This window comes from Dendropsophus ebraccatus, chromosome 9 (genome assembly GCF_027789765.1).
Source record: "Dendropsophus ebraccatus isolate aDenEbr1 chromosome 9, aDenEbr1.pat, whole genome shotgun sequence".
Taxonomy (NCBI): domain Eukaryota; kingdom Metazoa; phylum Chordata; class Amphibia; order Anura; family Hylidae; genus Dendropsophus; species Dendropsophus ebraccatus.
This window is the reverse complement of record NC_091462.1, coordinates 27,310,625-27,328,991: the sequence shown is the minus strand read 5'-3', so window position 1 is coordinate 27,328,991 and position 18,367 is coordinate 27,310,625. Positions and strand designations below refer to the sequence as shown.

General features: G+C 42.9%; 1 protein-coding gene across 2 annotated transcripts in view; it reads right to left on the bottom strand.

Annotated features, from left to right (window-relative positions):
- Nucleotides 1–2,715: 2,715 nt before the first annotated feature.
- Nucleotides 2,716–18,367, bottom strand: part of GCA (grancalcin) — a 24,000-nt gene continuing 8,348 nt past the window's right edge. For both annotated transcript variants that reach the window (XM_069982827.1, XM_069982826.1), the window contains exons 2-8: nucleotides 14,929–15,054; nucleotides 11,340–11,409; nucleotides 9,330–9,373; nucleotides 7,477–7,624; nucleotides 6,900–7,013; nucleotides 3,711–3,769; nucleotides 2,716–2,948 (exon numbers count right to left, since the gene is read on the bottom strand). In XM_069982827.1, the coding sequence (XP_069838928.1) occupies nucleotides 2,922–2,948; nucleotides 3,711–3,769; nucleotides 6,900–7,013; nucleotides 7,477–7,624; nucleotides 9,330–9,373; nucleotides 11,340–11,409; nucleotides 14,929–15,054 (588 nt within the window). In that variant the 3' untranslated portion in view covers nucleotides 2,716–2,921. The remainder of the gene's footprint in view (nucleotides 2,949–3,710; nucleotides 3,770–6,899; nucleotides 7,014–7,476; nucleotides 7,625–9,329; nucleotides 9,374–11,339; nucleotides 11,410–14,928; nucleotides 15,055–18,367) is intronic.

Here is an 18,367-nt window from a genome sequence, read left to right as displayed (position 1 = left end):
GAAAAACTGATGAAAAAAAAAAAAACAGATGCAATTGTTTGAATTGGTTTTGATCTGTTTTTCCATTGACTTCCTTTAAAAAAAAAAAAAAAAAAAAAAAAAACACTGATCGAAATGGATTTTTTTTTTTAACGTACACAAAAACATAGTCGACCTCATTTTTGTGTCCGTTAAAAAAACTGATCCGTTTTGGAGGCGCTCCACCCTGAGGGCCTGAAAAAAAAAAGCTGGATCCAGTCCTGGGAAACAGAGAAGTTTCCCATGACTTGATCCAGCTTTCCCATGCAGCCATGGATGGAGCGGCATGCAGATCAAAGGCAGGTGGCATATAAGCAGACTGCGAGGAAACAAAGTGATTTTCTTAATTTTTTATGTAAATTCGCTCGTCTCTAATAAAGACTATAAACATCTGAGCATGATTATGTCAGAGTTGTGTCACCCAGAGAGTGTACATTAGTAAATGGCTTTTACTATGGAACTTAAGAAAGTGAAGTAGATAATGTACCATACTTCTTGTTAAAACACATTCCAGTGCTTATAAGCTGCTGTATGTCCTGCAGGAAGTGGTGTATTCTTTCCAGTCTGACACAGTGCAATCTACTGCCACCTCTGTCCTTTGCATGAACTGTCCAGCGCAGGAGAGGTTTTCTTTGTGGACTTGCTACTGCTCTGGACAATTCCTGACATGGACAGAGGTGGCAGCAGAGAGCACTGTCAGGCTGGAAAAAATACACCACTTCCTGTAGGACATACAGCAGCTGATAAGTACTGGAAGTCTTCAGTGTTAAATAGAAGTATAGGACCAATCTATGTAAAACTTTCTGATACCAGTTGTTTTAAAAACATTTTTTCCTCTCCAGGGTACCCCTTTAAAAATTAGGACAAAAACATACGCATGAATTAGAAAATCCCCCACTGTTGTCTACTTACTCTCCAATCCCTCCAAATAGCCGTGGTCTTCACACCTTGAAAATACACAGCGATACAAATAAATAAAAAAGTTGTACACATAAAAATACAGACACGATTTTTTTGAAATTCACTAGCTTTATTTATAACAAATGAAGGTGTTAGACAAAAGAACAACTAATAATAAAAATACAGGTATTTGATTGCACAAGTACAAATGTATGTACGTTTTTTTGCAAAGGAAACTGAGGTTAAAAATATGAAAGGAGCACCCAGTAAGAAGAAAAAAAAATTGTGAAACAAACCCCAAAAAGATTCACAGTATATAATGAAATATGGCAACGGTATAGACAAGCAGAAGGCTGATTACATCGTAAGCCTAGACTGAGAATCGCTCCTATTTGGCAAATATATATTAAAAAAAGAAAAAAAAAAAGCTTTTCAAATGTTAGGAACATGTCCGTCCGTAAGGGTTTTCTTAAAGGGGTTATCCAGCGCTACAAAAACCATGGCCACTTTTCCCCCTCTCTTGTCTCCCGTTCAGGTGCGGTTTGCAATTAAGCTCCATTTACTTCAATGGAACTGAGTTTCCAAACCTGCACCCAAACTGGAGACAACAGTAGGGGAAAGTGGGCATGTTTTTGTAGTGCTGGATAACCCCTTTAAAAAGGGCAAGTTTACAAAGTTGTGTACAGGAAGCGGTATGGAGTCCCTATAAGATACAGGAAACTGTGTGCTCCTACATGTTACCAACCAACATGGCTTCCACAAGGTTTATCAACGCTCCTCAGAACAGTTCTGAGTAGAGATGAGCGAATTTACAGTAGGAATGAAACAAAGCGCTTTGTTAGCTCGGCAATCTGATTATTAGCCAGCTGCTTCTGAAGTCCATGCCGCTCCACCCTAAGTGCTTGGAAAAGCTGGATTTAGTCCTGGGAAACTTCTGCCAGGACTGGATCCAGCTTTTCCAGGCAACCAGGGCACAGCAACGCGGACTTCAACAGGCAGCCGGCTGATAAGCGGCATGCTGAGCTAACAAAGCAATTTTCTCTGTTTGAACTGTAAATTCGCTCATCTCTAGTTCACACTTTGTTGCTTTTGCTGCAATGTGGAATTGTACAAGGAAAAAAAAATAAATAAAAAAAATCAAAAACCACTAAGGAAGTAGTAATGGCTCCTGTAGAGGTCTTCCTGCCCACAGTACAACTTTTACTTTTTCTGTAGTAGGTAAAGGGGTTGTCTAGGAGTAGATACACATAGCGGCTTTTTCCCCCCGCAGAAACAGCACCACTCCTGTGCTCAGTTCGTGTGTTGTATTGCATCCCAGTTCCATTGGAGTGGGGCCAAGTTGTAATATCACACACAACCGTGGACAGCCGTGGCGCTGTTTTTTTGGAAGAAATCAGCTTTGTTTTCTAATCCTGAATAACCCCAAGATAGATGAGCTCTGACCGATTGCTGCGGGCAACACTTTTCTTCTTCTCGCAACAGTTTTCCCAACTTACATGTACTTTAATTTTGGCAAAAACATTATTCACAAAAAAAAAAAAAAAAAAAATGTTTTTTGCAAAAAACCTAAATTTGTTACAATGTACGATTGTGCATCAATCTCTAACATGCAAAAAAAAAAAAAAAAACAAGAAAAAAAACACCCCTAATAGAAAAGGAGGTATGTGACTCATGGCAATTCCCCGTCTAACATGATAACTACACTGGTTGCATAATAATGTATTACAAGCAGGCACTTTATATGCTTAAAATAGATTCATGGCTTTTAGACCCATTACAGGAAGAAAACCAGATCGGCAAGGTTGACGTTACGGTTTATTACAGCGATCCCTGTGTTCTAGTTTACAAATACAAAATAAGTTAATGCATTAGACTTCAGCACTTCAGTCATATATATGGAATTGGTTTGATTGATAAAACAGAGCTACTGAATTATACAATAGATACACTTGGTTCCTTCCTAGTAGAATTCACATGTTGGGTTTTGGGTTGATGTTCTTGATTCAGATGGACATGGTGCTCTGCAAAAACTGTGCAAGAGAAGAACAGATACCATTAAGATTAACAGGGGAGAAGGGAAGGGGGGACAAAAAAAAAAAAACAAAAAAACAAAAACAGATCATGAGAAGCATAAAAGGGGCAGCCCGCCCCTTTAACTCTCTGCCGGCTGGAGAGTATACATCACCTGGTCCAGCTCCGGCGGTTTCCGGCAGTTCCCACTCGGCCACCGATTGGCTGAGCAGGACGTAAAGACACCAGGAGTCCTGAAGCAAGCCGAAGCGGGGACCAGGTGATGTATACTCTCCAGCCAGCGGGGGGTTAACGGGGCGGGCTGCGGACAAACTCGCAGTGGGATGTGCATCCTGCTGCGAGTTTGTCTGCCCATAGGGTGTACAGGGCAGGCAGTGGGTCTCACTGCTGATCCGTCCAGTGAGTTTGTACCCCTAATATGTCAACCGAAGCATGCATAATGCCCAACAAGCGTTTATATGTTGTTGTTTTTTTTATATCTATCTTACACAAGAGAATTCTTATTTCTATGCCCATCTTGTCCTCAGTTTGGATGTGGGCTTTTCACTTCAGTGGAACTGAGCTGCAAAGAGCTTAATTGTAATACTACACACAACCTGAGGACAGGGGTGGTGCCGTTTTTACAAGAAAGTAGCTGTGCTTTTTCTTATCCTGGATATCCCCTTTAAATAATTCCACACAAGACACCTAATGCACTAAACGCAGTTGTGCCATCAGAAATTCCCCTTATCCATAAGCTCTATCAGGGCACGGACACTTACATCATCATACATGAAGTTCACTATTCCTTGCTGCATGCTGTCTCTTCGTCTGAAGACATCTGTGTGAATAAGGAGAAGAACGTTATATCGGTTTTAGTCAGTCCTCAAAATTCTAAATTTGAGATTAGAAAGAATAAAATATACTCAAACCTGACAGCTACACCACGGTCTACATACACAATTATCTATGGTCTATTTAGTTTACACATTCTGTGCCAATTTACCACCACATGCATCTATATCCGACTCCCCTGCAGCCGTAGGGCAGCTCCGATACAATGACATCACTTAAAGGGAATCAGCTATAATTCCCGTTCCAAACTGCTGACCCCATTAGATGCAGTTAGGTCAAGGAGACACATGGTACCTTTCTTGTATCCAGCTGTGCTTCCAGGATGTAGAAAATGCTTGGAGTCCAAGAGGTTTTTCCAAGCTCCTGAATAGGTACAAGCTGGAATGCCCCCTCTCCCCCCAATTCCTGCTTGGTTGACACCTGGAAGCTAAGGGTCCTATTACACCAACAGATTATCTGACAGATTTTTTTAAGCCAAAGTCAGGAATGGATTTGAAAAGAGGAGGAACCTCAGTCTTTCCTTTATTACCTGTTCTCTGTTTATAGTCCGTTCCTGACTTTGGCTAAAAAAAAAAAAAAATCTGTCAGATAATCTGGTGGTGTAATAGGACCCTTAGTCCCAAGCAGGATCAGGTATGGGAGGGGGGAGTAAGGAGGTGTTACAGCTTGCTGCACTTCTGGAGCTCAGGAAAGTCTCTTTGCCTCTTCTAACTATAGAAATAAAAAACAGTTTTCAAAGTTCTGGAAGCACAGACTGATATATGAAAGGTATCAGGTAAGTCCTTGTCCTAACAGCCATCTAACAGTGCCAGCAGTTTGGAAGGTGAATTGCAGCAGGCAGATTACCTTTAAAGGGGATATCTAGAGAGCAGGAACGGCCTTATCTTTTCTGCTCTCTGGTGCTCCACTTCCTCCATGTGCCTGTCCATGCTGATACGTTCACAGACGAGAGGGGCGCAATGTCCAATGTCGTTGCAACATTGGGCAACTACTGATCACTGCCTGCTCCTGCTCCCTTCCAGATTGTGGAAGATGGGCAGAAGTAGGAAGTGGAGTGCCAGAGTACAGAAAAGGTAGGATATAGAACATTTCAGAGGGGGGATTAAAAAAAAAAAAAAAAAAAAAAAAAGTGACCGCTGTGACAATATTCTAGAATTACTCTGGACAGAATTCTGGAACTATTCAGGTACATGATGCCTAAAATTGCATTGTAAATAAAAGGTAAATAAAATTTTTTGTAATCTACCATCTGTACATCCAGGTTCCAGGTTCACTATGGGGGCTCATCTGGTGTAGGAGAGTCCTTTTACTGCACTGACACAGATGTATATGAAAAGGTTTTGTGCCTGCACTGAAACATTTATTATTCAATCTCCTAAATTACATGACTATATTCTGCAGCTCTCCTCTTTTATGCCTTTCAGGCAAGTTTCTATTGAAAAACAGATGTCTTCATAAGCGGTAAGTGCATCCAGCCAGCGATTGGATAACAGCAAGTAAACACACTCCTGCCATTGTTTCCAAATTTTCCATGAGGTTGCCATTGGTGTATATACTGTACAAGTTTCTAGCTTGCTTGTACTTATTTTGCAGATCGGGTACAATATATAGTAATGAGAGGGAAAAAAGTTATTTTATTGTGTTTTTATATGTAAAACCAATTATTTGAAAGTTTTTCACTCAATATTTGTAAGATTTTTGATCACTTTGAACATTTTTGTTCAGTGCACTTTTTACACCGCCTATGGAGTCCTTTACCAGATAAGTCGCATAATCCCTTGTTTAGTGAACGACAAGTGAGGATTTTTTTTCCTTTAAATGTTCGGCATTAAGACAAGATAAATCGTTAACACGTTCGCATATATATTCGGTGAACATCCGTAATTGGGTTTGTATCTATAAAACGTGAAGATGTGGTCAACGGCATGCAAACAATTTTTCATTTGTAGTTTGATCGTTGTCACGTTTACACCAAAAGATTATGGGTTAAATTCGAATGGTTTGACAATTTTCTGCATGATAATCGCCCTGTGTAAAAGGCCCTTAAGTTGTCACGCAGAGTGATGGAATGGGATGATTGGAGTTTGTCTGTAGTCACCTGGGACCCTTGCGATCTATGAGACCACCATGAACTCTTTATACTCTTTTTACTTGGTTCATATCAAAATCCTAGGCGTTTGACCCAAAACTCACATCTCCTTATTTAAAATTGGAGCAGATATAGTTTAATATTGTAGGTCTGTAGAAAAATGATATATTATCATTTTCTTAAGACCTGTAATATTAAACCACATCATCTTCAGTTTTAAATGTGATGTGGGTTTGGGGTCAATCCGCTATATATTAAAAAATTTATATATATATATAAATATATATATTATATATATAAAAATATATATATATTTTTTTTACACACACACACACACACACACATTTATACCCCTCATTTTATTCCTTGTTACGCATTTATATTAACCATGTTGGGTCTGGATGCAGTCACCGGTACCACACCGGTTCTGGTCACATTCACATCACATCACACCAGAAAGCGTCTGCTACCAGCAGGCCCGCGCACCAATGTGCTACTGAAACAACTGCATAGAGGAGAGCAGTTTTATCAATAATTGACAACATTTACAATAACGGACATTTCATACTCCTCTTTCATAGATCTATTACTAATCATCAGATGCACCACACTTGGGCTTTGAATTATACCCTGTAATTAAAAGCATTACATGGGAGGAGAGAAAGTAGGATGAAGCCTAAAATTCAAGTGGAATAATAATAAATAATAATAAAACTCTAAATATATATACTTTAGAGAGTTTTAATTAATATCAGATATCATATCACAAATGCGTACAACAAAAAAAATATTTTTTTAATATACACACACACATATTATATATATATATATATATATATATATATATATATATAAAAAATATTTTTTTAATCAAACATACACATACACACACAAATACATACATACAAAGTATCTATCTCTACATCTACTTAACAGCGGGTGCATATTTATGATGTATTATCATTTCTTACTCAGACATTCCCTTTAATATGTTAAAAGGAGTTTTATGAATAAGTAAATCAATTACCTGTTAAAGCCCGGAGCTTAACACAGCATGCCACATAGTCATCAAAGTATATCCTGCCGTTCTTACTGTAACGCTTCACTATAGCATTCAGGGTTGCTGGGTTTAATCTGTACCCTAGAAAGAAAAATAAAAAACAGAACAGTTACTGAAACTGTAATCAAGGTTCTGCTTCACTTTATCTGGATTTTAGAGAGAGGCTGATGGTAGAGGAACAAGAAGCTTCTTCACAGAAACACTTATATATACTAAGTATAATAATATAAGTGTGCTGGTATTTGTTTTTACTTGCAGGGTGATGCATAGGGGTAAGTGTTAAGTTTGCCTGGAAACCCCCTTTAAATAAAAGCAAGAGGTTCCAGACACTACACTGCCAATGTTTAATATAAAGAGTCATGTTAGGCTGTGTTCACACTTGCAGCAATGCACAGAATATGCAATGTGAATGCATTGTTTAACTGCTGTAATGTATCATTTCATTGCAGAAATTACTAAATTGCCATCCAGCCATCCTTCATTGCATTAACACAATGAAACTCTTAACTAGTGTAAACACACCCTTACACCTGCAGCCACTTACCCATAGAGAGAATAGCCTGGTGCATCTCATGAGGCTCCACAGTTCCGCTTCTGTCTTGATCAACTGCACAGAAGTTTTGTTTCCAGGCGTTCAGCGCACCCCAGAGCTCTTTGAATTCATTGAACCCCATTTTGCCAGTATGGTCAATCTGGTTTTGGTTTTTGTAAAGGAATAAGATCACGTCTATTGTAGTTCACACCCCATTTAAAAGCAACACTATCTGGCAGAGGCTGCTGTAATCACATGACTATCTGGCAGAGGCTGCTGTAATCACATGACTATCTGGCAGAGGCTGCTGTAATCACATGACTATCTGGCAGAGGCTGCTGTAATCACATGACTATCTGGCAGAGGCTGCTGTAATCACATGACTATCTGGCAGAGGCTGCTGTAATCACATGACTATCTGGCAGAGGCTGCTGTAATCACATGACTATCTGGCAGAGGCTGCTGTAATCACATGACTATCTGGCAGAGGCTGCTGTAATCACATGACTATCTGGCAGAGGCTGCTGTAATCACATGACTATCTGGCAGAGGCTGCTGTAATCACATGACTATCTGGCAGAGGCTGCTGTAATCACATGACTATCTGGCAGAGGCTGCTGTAATCACATGACTATCTGGCAGAGGCTGCTGTAATCACATGACTATTAAATATACTAAAGGGGGATTTCCATGTAAAGTAATGTATGTAAACGTGTATGATTTGTCATGTTAAATATTGTTACAAATACATTTATTTAGAAAACTTCTCCTCCTGACATTTTGTTCTCTCTCCCAGTGTTGACAGATCGTTGTCTATGGTACCGACCACTTTGCTGAGCCCTCCTTTGCGAATAACCCCTTTAAATGGGAACCGATAGCATGATCACAATCACGCTGACTGGTTCCCTTTAAGTGATCTACATATCTATCTGCTCCTGCAATTGACACCAGAAGGGAGTAAGGGCCGTATTACACAGCACTATCTATAGGAGGAAGCGAGTGCCAACCTATAAAAGGTCAGTGCTCGCTTTCCCCTTGTTCCCCGCTTGCTGTATGTGCTATTACACGCAAACACACCGTACAAGGGGAGGTGCCCGGACAATCCCAGTAATGGCGGCGCACTGGAGAGAGCAGCGGTCTACTGCCGCCACTCCTATTACGCAGAGCAGCGGGCAGCAGACAGTCACTGTCGTTATCGTTTTAACAGAACATGTTGAAAGACAATGATCAGCAGACATTGTGTGATTGTTGCCTTTTAACACGACCTATTACACCAAACTATTTTTGTGCGGATCAACCGGTAATCAGCCAAGTACAACCGATAATCGATTAGGGCCCTAAGTAAGGGGATGCAGTTATTTAGGTCTCTCTCTGCACTGTCCCACATTACAATGACAGTAAGGTGAAGGCTGCAAGTGAATGAAACGACTAATCTGATGACTACAAAACAAAGCTGTTCATTCTTAATACTTCATTTTACATGCTTGACAAACCAAGGATTTAAGTTTACTTTGGTTGCTAACTAAAGCCATACATTTGTTACTGAATGTCACTATAGATTCTGCAGCGGAGGTCTGCAAAACATGACAGCGCAATGCAAATGAACTGGTTTAATACAAGACTCCACTCAGTTGTCCCTATAAAACTTATAAAACAGTAAAACAGACGTCAGTTGCGTTTGGAATTTCCATCTGTTTTACTCAGTGTGAACAGGCCCTAACAGGAATTCTATTCCTATCATTTACAGCAGCTGCCAATAACCGGTCTATGAAATTACTATGAGAGCAATGAAGCCGATGAAGGCAAAAAACCTTTCCTGTGTCACTCTACATTATGTGTAACATTCTGCTTTTTCCAAAGGATACATCCAACATGGCAATCATAACCCGGCAGGTCTCCAGACTGAATGCTAAAATAGAAAGAAATAATAAAAAGGGTGAGATATATATGATAGACACGATATCGACCACAGCATCTAAAGTGTGTCAACATCGGAAATAAATTCTATGTACTAAGTAATTCCATACAGAGAAAAAACAGACATGGCTGCACATCCACATAGCCAACACTAATCACGGGACAATTATCGTGCGAAAAATCGTAATATCGTTCGAATTCATAAGGACAATCGTTCTAATTGCAGGCAATCGAAAAAACGTTCGTGTGTCGTTGATAGTTAATTTAGATCTGAACCTAAAATCATCATTAATAGCTTGTTAATCGTTCGCTTAAGTTCCGTATTTGTTCACTAATCGGTCAGTGTAATAGCACATTGTTCATTGTTTTGCTGAGATCAGATGGAGCAAACGATCATAATAACGATCGCAATAACGATCATAACAACAATTGTAAATAACGACCATCGATCTGTGGAATATGGTGAGTGATTTCAGGTTAGCGATAAACAATCTCGTTTGCGATCCTTTATTGTTAAAAACTGCTCTGTGTAATAGGACCCTTAGGGCCCTATTCCACCGGACGATTATCGTTCAGATTATCGTATAATCGTTCGGTTGAAATGCAGTTAACGATTAACGACCGAACGAGAGATCGTTGATCGCTTTATAAGACCTGGACCTATTTTTTCCGTTGCTCGTTCGCATTGAATAAGACGTCGTTCGGTCATTTGCAGTAGATACGAACGCAATAGCAAAGAAAAAACGATTAAGTAACGATTATCGTTCCATGGAAATGAGTGAACGTTTTCAGGTCTTTCGCAATAGCGGTCGTTTGAGATTGTTAACGATTATGCCAACGATAATCGTCCGGTGGAATAGGGCCCTTAGACTCTATGCTGACCGGCTCTTTGCTAGGAACGTCACATCGGCGGATGTTGCCAAAACGCTAACAGCGGCGCAGAGCAGTAGGCCTGGAAACCAACAGCTGAAGAGGAGCGGGACATGTAAGTATCACTTTAAGCCCACCAATCACGACAACAGTTTCATTTCCCTGTGTGACATCAGTGACTGTACTAGGCTGTCACCATCATCCCACAGTGAGTGAAAGGAACAGCATTCTGCATTCATAACCACCACTTCTTTTGAACAGAGGACCCAATTTTAGTGATTGTGGGGGGTCCCAATTGCCAGACCCCCAGCTACATTCTTTACTTATCATGTGGATGGACAATAAAAGATGCATTTGAGACCACCCAGTTAAACGTAACCTGTCACCACGGCTGCCGGGGTGAAGCCCTTATACCCCTCACTCGAAGTCCCACTCCCGGACCCCGTCCCGACGCTGAGCAGTCATTCTCTATGGGCATCGGACTCATTTCTTGTGAGCACGCGCGCAGCTTCTGACGGGAATTTCTCGACGGTGGGATGGGGTCCGGCACTGTGACTTCGAGGAAAAGGGTAAGTATAAGGGGCTCCACCTGGGGTGACAGGTTTCCTTTAATACAGTATACAGATAAGAATTGCCCATTACAATTCTGCTAACCACACACACTCTGAGTATACATACACACAGATCCATGAGACAGATAGGCATATACACACACACTATACAGTTACATCTACATTCATAACATTTCGGTGGATGTTTGCGCAATAGATAAGCATGCCTTACTACTCAATTGTTCTACCTTTGTACCAGTTCCTTCTAAAGATGTTGACAAAGAGGAGACACAGATATAGATTGGAGAAGGTGCTGTAAGGGGTTATCTACATGTCAGAGTCATTCATTACCAGCAACCGGAGATTATTCCTTGAACAAGCTGGTATGGCTTACAAGAAGTGCTCTATATATATAGGACGAGGCTTCCCTAGACAAATCACACCTGCACCCCAGGGAGGTGAGCACCCGCAGTAACAGATAACCACGACGCATGTCACATGGGGACAGTATATACTGTACAGGTATAATCAACTTACGTGAATAGGTCCCGTGGATACCAGCCTGTGTTAGACATCTCTGTAATTCTTCAGCATCTATTTCCCCATCCTAAAAGAACAGCGTGTAACACATAAGAGGCAAGAAATATATATAGTAATCATTAACACATAACTGTGTAGTCACGTATATAAATGTCACATCACAAGCAGTCAGATGTACAGAGACCCGATAACTTTAAAGGGTACTCTGGAGAAACAAAACTGTTTTTAAATCAGCTCGGCTGTGAAAGTTATAATGTTTTGTAAATTACTTATTTAGAAAAAATCTCAAGACTTCCAGTACTTATCAGCTGCTTAAGTGGTGTATTGTTCCCTGTCTGACACAGTGCTCTCTGCTGCCACCTTTGCCCATGTCAGGAACTGTCCAACGCAAGATTGGGGGGGGGGGGGGGGCGGTGTTCAGGAGACAGGGCATGATACAGCAGAGCCAAGTGTGTATGATGTTGCTGGGTGTATATGACATAGAGCTGAGTGTGTATTATGTAGAAGATCTGACTGTGTGTTGTGCATGCAGCAGCTGTGTATGTGTGGGTACACGGCACTGTCATTTCAATAGACTTTGACCCCTTCATGACTATAGACCACCAGGGAAGTTTAATTAGCATGAAATATTTGTCCTGTTTTCAGTGGTCTAAATCAGGGGTGCGTCTTATAAAGCGAAAAAGAGGAGAAAAAAAAAAAAAAAATTATATATATATATATATCATACATATATACACACCCGTTCAAAAGTTTGGGGTCACACTGAAATGTCCTTATTTTTGAAGGAGGAGCACTGTACTTCTCAATGAAGATAACCTTAAACTAGTCCTACTTTAAACAAATACACTCTATACATTGCTAATGTGGTAAATGACTGTTCTAGCTGCAAATGTCTGGTTTTTGGTGCAATATCTACATAGGTGTATAGAGGCCCATTTCCAGCAACTATCACTCCAGTGTTCTAATGGTACAATGTGTTTGCTTAGGCTAGGTTCACACTGCGTTTTCAGCATCCGTTTAACGGATCCGTTTTTTTTAACGTCCAGAAAAATAGGGTCAGCAACGTTTTTTGGTCCGTTTTGGTCCGCCAAAAAAAACGGATCCGTTTTTTTTTTATAATGGAAGTCAATGGAAAAACGGATGCACACAAATGAATCCGTTTTTTGCAATCCGTTTTTCATGCGTTTTTTGCAAAAAACGGATGCGTTAAACGGATGCTGAAAACGCAGTGTGAACCTAGCCTTATTGGCTCAGAAGGCTAAATGATGATTAGAAAACCCTTCTGCAATCATGTTCACACATCTGAAAACAGTCTAGCTCGTTACAGAAGCTACAAAACTGACCTTCCTTTGAGCAGATTGTGTTTCTGGAGCATCACATTTGTGGGGTCAATTAAACGCTCAAAATGGCCAGAAAAAGAGAACTTTCATCTGAAACTCGACAGTCTTTTCTTGTTCTTAGAAATGAAGGCTATTCCATGCAAGAAATTGCTAAGAAATTTAAGATTTCCTACAACGGTGTGTACTACTCCCTTCAGAGGACAGCACAAACAGGCTCTAACCAGAGTAGAAAAAGAAGTGGGAGGCTGCGTTGCACAACTAAGCAAGAAGAAAAGCACATTAGAGTCTCTAGTTTGAGAAACAGACGCCTCACAGGTCCCCAACTGGCATCGTCATTAAATAGTACCCGCAAAACACCAGTGTCAACATCTACAGTGAAGAGGCAGCTGCGGGATTTTGGGCTTCAGGGCAGAGTGGCAAAGAAAAAGCCATATCTGAGACTGGCCAATAAAAGAAAAAGATTAAGATGGGCAAAAGAACACAAGACATTGGACAGAGGAAGACTGGAAAAAAGTGTTGTGGACGGATGAATCCAAGTTTGAGGTGTTTGGATCACAAAGAAGAACGTTTGTGAGAACAAATGAAAAGATGCTGGAAGAATGCCTGACGCCATCTGTTAAGCATGGTGGAGGTAATGTGATGGTCTGGGGTTGCTTTGGTGCTGGTAAGGTGGGAGATTTGTACAGGGTAAAAGGGATTCTGAATAAGGAAGGCGATCACTCTGCACCGCCATGCCATACCCAGTGGGCAGCGCTTGGTTGGAGCCAATTTCATCCTACAACAGGACAATGACCCTAAACACACCTCCAAATTGTGCAAGAACTATTTACAGCAGAAGCAGCAGCTTGTATTCTATCATAGGTAATGGAGTGGCCAGCGCAGTCACCAGATCTGAACCCCATTGAGCTGTTGTGGGAGCAGCTTGACCGTATGGTACGCCAGAAGTGCCTATCCACCAATCCAACTTGTGGGAGCTGCTTCTAGAAGCGTGGGGTGCAATTTCTCCAGCTTACCTCAACAGGTTAATAGCTAGAATGCCAAAGGTGTGCAATGCTGTAATTGCTGCAAAAGGTGGATTCTTTGTGTCTTGACTATTTTATGGAAAACACAAAATTGTTTGGGTGACCCCAAACTTTTTAAAGGTAGTGTGTATATTAATATTAATAAATATATATATATATATTACATTTGGCTGGAGTGCCACTTTAAATAGTCTCCTGTGTGAACATAGTCTTATGCTGAACCCTCTAATGCAAATACTGAACTCTGTTCTCATTAACACCATCGTTTCCTCACATAGGAAATGACACAATAAGGTTACGCTGGTCATCATTTACCAAAAATGGACTTTCCACTACATAAAAAAAAAAAAAAAACCACACACACACACAACACAAACCTTCTTGAGAGAGAGGACACATAGTAATCTTTAAGGGTGCATTTACAAGTACAGGATCCGCAGCAGATTTGATGCGGTGTTCAGTGATTTAGATCAAATCTGCTGCAGAAAATTGGCCGCTATACGCCATGTGTGAACCTACCCTAAAACAAATAAAACCAGTTTACACCAACTTTAGCAGGAACCTTTTCTACAATCCGTGTTCAGATAACCTATAGTGGCTCTGCTAATACTCCAGTGTAGATCAGGGATGGAGAATATTCAGCCCTCGGCCGTTGTAAAACTACAATTCCCGTCAGCCTTTGGCTGTCCAGGCATGATGGGAATCATAGTTTTACAACAGCCAGAGGGCCGAAGATTCCCCATCCGTGGTATAGAGTACAGTATATCTAACTGACCCGCTGGCCCAGAGATATATGGGCACTCAGGGATGTTCCGGTATATACACTTCCAGCTCAGGTCATTGCTACAGGAAGGAACATTTTTAGAGATCAGCGAACCTGGAGCATGCTCGAGTCAATCCGAACCCGAACGTTCGGCATTTGATTAGCGGTGGCTGCTGAAGTTGGATAAAGCCCTAAGGCTATGTGGAAATCATGGATATAGTAATTGGCTGTATCCATGTTTTCCAGACAACCTTAGAGCTTTATCCAGATTCAGCAGCCACCGCTAATCAATGCCGAAAGTTCGGGTTCGGATGGACTCTAAAAATTTTACATCCAAATGATCAGAAATGTGAATTATATCCAGAAAAAAAACTATTTTTAGTTTATTTTATAAATTAAGGTGAACCCATCAGATGAGAGACCCTCCTCTAGGTAACAAGCAGGCTGTGTACAGGTCTTACCTGGCCGGCCACTGCAGTGAAGTAGCCCCACATTGGATCACCAGCGGGATACTGAGGTTGTCCGTAGTAGCCGCCATGTAAAGTCTGGGCCATCATTGCCATCTGTGGGTTCATGTTTCCGTAAGGCTAAACAGGGAGGAAACAAAAAGATAAAACTTATTCTAATTGATAACTTTACATATGAGCAGATCATAACATTTCACCGTTACTCCACTTTTCTGGACTCCTGAATGGCAATTTTGTTCAGTCATGGAAAGGCATAGACTTAGGTTGTGTCAATGCACAGTTATACACATGTATTGCCATTTAGGGGTGTCAGAAAGCTGACAAAGTGTATTGCAATAACCATGTTGGTCATCTCTCAGCTGTGACAGAAAAAGCAGCTGCTTAAAGGGGTCGTCCTTTAAGGGGTTTGTCCAGGATTAAAAAAAAAAACATAGCTGCATTCTTAGAGCAACAGTGCCACTCTTGTCCTCAGTTTGTGTGTGGTACTGCAGCTCCCTTCCACTGAAGTGAATGGAGCCAAATTGTAATACCCCACACAGTCTGACGACAGAGGTGGTGCTGTTTTGGGAGAAAGCAGTTATGTGTTTCTTACCCTGGAAAACCCTTTAAATCCAACAGTCATTTATAAAAGTTTTGGAAACGTCACACATTTTGATTGGTTGGGGTCCCACTGCAGAGACCCCCCACTAATCTCTATATATAGGCAGGAGAAGCTTATGGCTGCCTATCCCCTACAGTGAGTCAGAGTGAACACCCAGCCGGGGAATGAAGCACGCTGCTGTTTGCTTCTCCCGGCTGTATCTGGAGATCAGGGTGGAGGTCCCGACTGATCAAAACTTTAATAACTTTAAAGTTGTTTTTTTTTATAGATGACAGTGACGCTTTAAGGATTCCTGCCTGTGGAAAGTTGCAGAGACTGGTAATGTAATGGAAAAGCTGGATTTGCATTGATATTTGCCTCAGTCATCACGGCCCGACCAAGACGTCACACATGAACGGCTTCCAGTCCAGGCTCCGAATTTGCTTCCCTTTCACTGCTATAAGGGGGGACGAGGAGCGACAACCTCTGGGCACATTTACAGTTGTCACTTCCCCGTGTGTATGGGGTGGGATAGACTCCATCATACAGACCATGTGCTGAGAAGTTCCATGTGAACATAGCCTAAAGGGATACACAATATAGCTGCCGGAAAGTGAACACGCTAGGAGCCGGCTATTCAGGTTCTATGACGCCAGGAATGTCATGTATGTTGTATGTAAAGGCGGGATTCACGGACAGAAGAATTCAAGTGTGACGTCCACAATAAGTATATAGAAACAAAGAGGAGGAGGAGGACCGCGCCAACGTTTGCATAGGGGTATGTGCAGCGCTGCAAAGTAGTTCTTCCCGAATGGCATCCCATGAAGCTGCTATTGATTTCAATGGGTGCTCCAAAGTTGGACCAAGATGATGAAAAAGGGACTCTTAAAGGGGTTTTCTGGGTAAAATGGACAGATGAGCTATGTGAACATGAGCTGAGCTGCAGTTACGGGTCACCACTGCTACACAATGAGCAGAGACAAACTCCATCCACAGTGCAGTGCGGGAGCCAGCACCCTGCCGATTAGACCATTTTGCTTGAAAAAAAACCTTTAAGGTTCACACCTACAGGATCCGCAGCAGATTTGATGGTGCAGATTTGATGCTGTGTTCAGTTATTTAAATGAAATCAGCTGCGGATCCGGTAAGTGTGAACGTACCCTTAGGTTACAAACCCACTTGCCGGATCTGCAGCGAGTCTCCTTGCTGCGTTTTTGCAGCGAGACTCGCTGCAGATCCGGGCCCTATACTTTCAATAGCAGAGAAACTCGCAGCAGGGATGTACATCCCTGCTGCGATTTTGTCTGCAGCCCGCCCCATTAACCCCCCGGCCGCCGGACATTATACATTACCGGGTCCCCGTTCCTGCTTGCTTCGGGGCTCCCGGTGTCTTCACGGCCCGCCCGGCCAATCAGTGCGCTGCGGCGGGGCAGCGCACTGATTGGCCGGGCGGAACGTGCCGGGAGCCGCCGAAGCAAGCAGGAGCGGGGACCTGGTAATGTATATCCTGCCCGCCCCCCTGCAGCCCCGATCGCCCCGCAGCCCCCGGCCGCACGATCGCCCCCAGCCCCGCAGCCCCCGGCCGCACGATCGCCTGCAGCCCCCCGATCGCCCGCTGCTCCGCAGCCCCCGGCCGCATGATCGCCCCCAGCCCCGCAGCCCCCGGCTGCACGATCGCCCGCTGGGGGCGATCGTGCGGCCGGGGGCTGCGATGCTGGGGGCGATCGTGAGGTCGGGGGCTGCAGGGCTGGGGGCGATCGTGCGGGCAATGGTGCGGTCAGGGGCGATTGTGCGGCCGGGGGCGATATACATTACCTGATCCCGGCTCCTGCTTGCTTCAGCGGCTCCCGGCACGTTCCGCCCGGCCAATCAGTGCGCTGCCCCGCCACAGCGCACTGATTGTCCGGGCGGGCCGTGAAGACACCGGGAGCCCCGAAGCAAGCAGGAACGGGGACCCGGTAATGTATAATGTCCGGCGGCTGGGGGGTTAATGGGGCGGGCTGCAGACAAAATCGCAGCAGGGATGTACATCCCTGCTGCGAGTTTCTCTGCTATTGAAAGTTTAGGGCCAGGATCTGCAGCGAGTCTCGCTGCAAAAACGCAGCAAGGAGACTCGCTGCAGATCCGGCAAGTGGGTTTGTAACCTTAGGGTGAGTCCACGCGTACAGGATCTGCAGCAGATCTGAGGGCCCAGAATTGATTTGCTCTGAATCTGCAGCTTCAAATCTGCTGCAGATCCTGTAAGTGTGAACGCACCCTTAAGGGTGCGTTCACACCTACAGGATCTGCTGCAGATTTGATGGCGCAGATTTGAAGCTGCAGATTCTAAGCAAATCAAATCTGCTGCAGATCCTGTACGTGTGAACGCACCCTAAAGTAGATAAACTGGACGTGGCAGCTTCTGTACTTACACAAGGATACGAGTATAAGGAGGAGTCTGTGGCGGCCTGCGCTCTGTCATTTATAGACACTGGCTGGTGTCTCATGGGAGAGCGACTCTCTAAGGCCTTGCTGTGCCATAAGAAGGTTCACAATCGTGATAATCTGCCACTTCAACTGTTTACACCATAAAAGACGAAACACACCTGCCAAGCACCCCATAAACTTTAATTGGAGGGGGGGGGGGGGGGGGGGGGGTGTAATGAGGTGCATGTTGTATATAAAGACAAATGGGGGATAGTTATCCAGCCGTCAGGACAGTCCTTTGTTGCCCATAGCAACCAATCACAGCTTAGCTTTCATTTTACCAGCGCTCATGAATATTTGAAAACGGAGCTGTGGGTTGGTTGCTATGGGCAACAGGACATTCTTACAGTAAAGATTCCAATCGACTTTAAAGGGAACCCATCGCCA